At 52.1% G+C, this 3,933-nt stretch overlaps 1 protein-coding gene across 2 annotated transcripts in view; it reads left to right on the forward strand.

Annotated features, from left to right (window-relative positions):
* ZNF488 (zinc finger protein 488) overlaps nucleotides 1–2,781 on the forward strand; it is a 58,492-nt gene extending 55,711 nt beyond the window's left edge. Inside the window, exon 2 of one of the 2 annotated variants that reach the window (XM_034661784.1) lies at nucleotides 1,674–2,781. In XM_034661784.1, coding sequence (XP_034517675.1) covers nucleotides 1,816–2,781 — 966 coding nt within the window. In that variant the 5' untranslated portion in view covers nucleotides 1,674–1,815. The remainder of the gene's footprint in view (nucleotides 1–1,673) is intronic. The other variant, XM_034661783.1, reaches the window with a different exon arrangement.
* The last annotated feature ends 1,152 nt before the right edge of the window (nucleotides 2,782–3,933 follow it).

A 3,933-nucleotide genomic window follows, 5' to 3' on the forward strand; every position in this document is an offset into this window, starting at 1 on the left:
AAATTGATAGAGCATGAAGTTGGATGGATATCTAATATAGTGATTGGCAGACTTCGGACCCACAGCGGTCTGAAGAAGCTGGAAGGCAGTGCTGCGTTTAGCAATTGGCATTTGGCAGCTTGGAGATGAATGCGGTTGGGTGGAATCATGCAACTTCCCTCGTGTGCTTACTGTGAAAATTCCATGCAGTAAGGTGTAGGAAGCCTCTGGCATCTCTGGCATGCGTGAACCTACATAGTCAATAAACGGTCACTTCTATTTTACATGATGCAGCATCCCTGGTAGTAAATATTTCATCCTGCAGTAAGATCCCGTGTTCCAAATTTGAATGCTGCAAACAGTTGTCACATCTGTGGCTCAGGGCACTCCGAACATTTTTGATGACTGGGTCTACATGGCTGTGGTTGGTAGAGGTTTGCCTGAGCCGTGAAGGCAGCCCAGTGGGCCTGTCCGCAGACGGGTGCAGGGTGCAGCAGGACCCGGAGGACAGTAGCATGGCACCTGCCCAGGCTTGGGAAAGACATCCTGTGATTCTAAAATGTCATCTGGAGAGCTGTCTGAGGCAGAGCTGGGAGGAGAAGGAGAGACGGATTGGGGGGGAGTGTGTGCGTGTGTGTGTGTGTGTGTGTGTGTGTGTGAGTTTTTGAGGGTGAGTGTATGTGTTTGTGTGAGTGTATGTGTATGTGTGTGTATGTATATGTGTTTGTGTTTGTGAGTGTATGTGTATTTGAATGTGTGTGTGAAGATATGTGTGCGTTCGTGTGAGTGTGGATCAGCCAGTGCTGCTCACCAGCCTGGAAGGGTGGGGGGCATGCTTGAAGATGGGTGTCCTAGCTTCAAGAACTGGCTGGTGGAGTTGATCTGGAAAAGGCAGGGAGGAAAGCCTCCCTAGGAGGGCTGATGGCACTCTCTCCTCCTCAGTGCCACCTCCCATGTGGCCATGAGTGTCTTTCCTCCAAGCCTTGAGGACCTCCAGGGCAAAGTGGAGGCTGGTCTAGCTGAGTAGGCCTGGCCGTTTGGCACAAGAGGACAGTTGACAGGTGAGCAGAGGAGAAGGAAATGGATTAATGTCTGAGGAGAACCAAGTGTGGGCTCGCTGGCGAGTGGATATGGGGCAGACCCACGCTTGTTTCAGGGGCAGCTCCAGGTGGAGAAGAGATGGCTGCCCCCCAGGCTTGGGAGTGGGGCCCAGACCCACCCTGGCATGCCTGGGAATTTTATTGTCCAGCCTTTACCCTCTGGTCACCTGTGCTGCAGGAGTTCTACTCCCAGGTGCTCAGTGTCCTGGCATGTCTGATGCTGTGGAAGAAAAATGGACACACTGAGCAGCAAGACTGTTCTAAAAAAATGAAAACTTTCATAAATCTGAGTGCAAAGAGATTAGAGTTGTCAACGGGTCAGAACTGCCTGGTGGACACCTTGTGTGCTGTGCGAACTCAGCAGCTTCTGCCTGGATGCTGGCAGGTGCAGGGGCAGTGCAGACCCTTGCCCCTGGGTGGCAGGGTCACGTGGTGTGGTCTTTCCTCCCTGATGGAGTCCTGGAGGTGAAAGCAGGTGGCGCGGCGCTCCGAGTCAGGGTGAGCTGCTGCATCTGTAGTCGTCAGTCTTCTTTGGATGCACATGAGAACGATGAAGAGCACATGTCTCACTGCTGTTACTTCCTCTCTGTGCAGAGTCCTGCAGTCCAATTGCGGCTGGCGTAGCCACCGTTGAAGCTCTCCAATCTCACGGCTCCTCCCTGGGTCAAGCCCTGCAGAACACCAAAGCCCCTGAAGCACCCGCCTTTGTCAGCTGGCTCACACCCTGCTGGTCAACATGGCTGCTGGGAAGGGTGCTGTGCGGAGCTCTTCAGCTGAAAGCAGATGGCGGCTTAGTGAAGCTGACCAGGGCAGGGGTTGCATGCCAGTGCTGCTGGAGAAAACCAACCACCTGGGCTCTGAGCCTGCCGCAGGTGGTGGGAGCCAGCCTGAGGACTGTGCTGAGCTGGCGCTGTCAGCAACCCCAGGGGAAGTCAGACTGGGAAAGCCAGTGGCCCAGAAGATGTGCTGGGAACAGGGGCAGAGTGCCTTCACGGAGGTGCCTCAGTTCAAGAAGAGGCTGGAGGGCGCGCAGGCCAAGCACGATAACCCCACAGGCCAGCCTGGCCCCCAGCAGCTGACCCTCGACACCCCCAGGGATCCAGCTGGCAGCATGGTCTTCTCTTTGTGGCCCAGTGGAGCCCGAGGGGAGCAAAGAAGCGCCTTCAGCAAACCAGCCAGGTGTCCCACAGGGAGACCTGGGCCAACCTCTCTCTTCCAGGCAGGCAGACCTGCAGATGCCCTTGGGGACCTGTTGGGACTCATCAACACGGTAGATGTCCCTTGTTGGGGTCAACTTTCAAATTCTAAGTTTTTGGTGGGTGATTTCTGGAACCTGCAAACGTTGCCACAAAATGCTCCTGTCTGCAGTGCTTTTGTGGGTGCCCCCACACTGTGGCTAAAGCACGCCACGGGCCAGATACCTAGACCCTCAACATCCTCATCCCCTGCCTCTTGGGCTCTGCTGCCACCCACCTTCACCTCCCTGGGCCTGTCCACTCAGAACTGGTGTGCAAAGTGCAACCTTTCCTTTCGTCTGACCTCCGACCTGGTCTTCCACATGCGGTCCCACCACAAAAAGGAGCATGCAGGGCCTGACCTTCATTTTAAGAAGCTGAGAGAAGAGGCCCTCACATGTCCTATTTGCCACGAATACTTCCGGGAGCGCCACCACCTGTCTCGGCACATGACTTCTCACAGTTAGCTGGTGGCCGTGGAGCAAACCTATAGAGGCAGCTTCTGAGATTTGGCAATGAGCTGGAGATGGCTCCCTGGTGTTTCTTTTGAAAAGGCTGGTCAGAGTAGTCTGCGGGGCTGTCTGCATTGGAGTTCATAGACGAACACCTTGATCATCATTTGAAAAAGAGAGCCCTTGGCTGTGATGTGTTTTGAAATAAAGTCATGAAATAAAATGATACATTTTGCTAACCTGGGGCATCGGGACTACGAGGCATCAAGCGGAGGCCCTGCTCCTGTCACCATTCTGTTTGTTCCATGTGGAGGCAAGTTTGGCCTGCAGCATGGGCTTTGGAGGCAGACAAACCTGGATACAAATCTTTCACATTGGACACATTGCTTTAACCGTCTGAGCCCCAGTGTTCTTTTCTTTTTTTTTTAATAATAATTTTTTTATTATGTTAGTCACCATACAGTACATCCCTGGTTTCTGATGTAAAGTTCGACGATTCATTAGTTGCGTATAACACCCAGTGTACCATGCAATACGTGCCCTCCTTACTACCCATCACCAGCCTATCCCATTCCCCCACCCCCCTCCCCTCTGAAGCCCATTGTTCTTATCTGTAAATGGGGAGGGTGACTCCTGTGTCTTAGGGATGTTGTCAGGGCTACGTGGGAAGGTGTGTGGAAAATAGCCAGCATGACACTTGGCACAGTGTGATCACTGAGTAAATGATATTTATTATTGTCCAGATCAGTCAGCTGTTGTTAAATAACAAAATCTCAGTGGCAAACAACTCAAAGCATCTGTTTCTCACTCGAGGGTATGTGGGTTGACTGGGTTGAGTTGGTCTTGGCTGGGCTTGGCTCCAGGTCACAAATTACCTTTAAGTTCATATCTTTTATTCTAGGACCGATGGGCTTCCCAGATAATACTTCTCTCATGTTTATGCCAAGAACCCAAGAAGGAAAATCCAAATACACAAGCACACCTCAAGTCTCTGCTTGAGTCAGTTTTTCTTTTTTTTTCTTTTTTTTTTTTTTTGAGAGAGAGAGTGCAAGAGTGTGAGGGAAAGGGCAGAGAGAGAGAGAATCTTAAGCAGGTTCCTTGCTCAGCGTGGAGCCCAACACGGTGCTTGATCTTAAGACCCTGAGATCATGACCTGAGCCAAAACCA

Source organism: Ailuropoda melanoleuca, chromosome 6, assembly GCF_002007445.2.
Source record: "Ailuropoda melanoleuca isolate Jingjing chromosome 6, ASM200744v2, whole genome shotgun sequence".
NCBI lineage: Eukaryota > Metazoa > Chordata > Mammalia > Carnivora > Ursidae > Ailuropoda > Ailuropoda melanoleuca.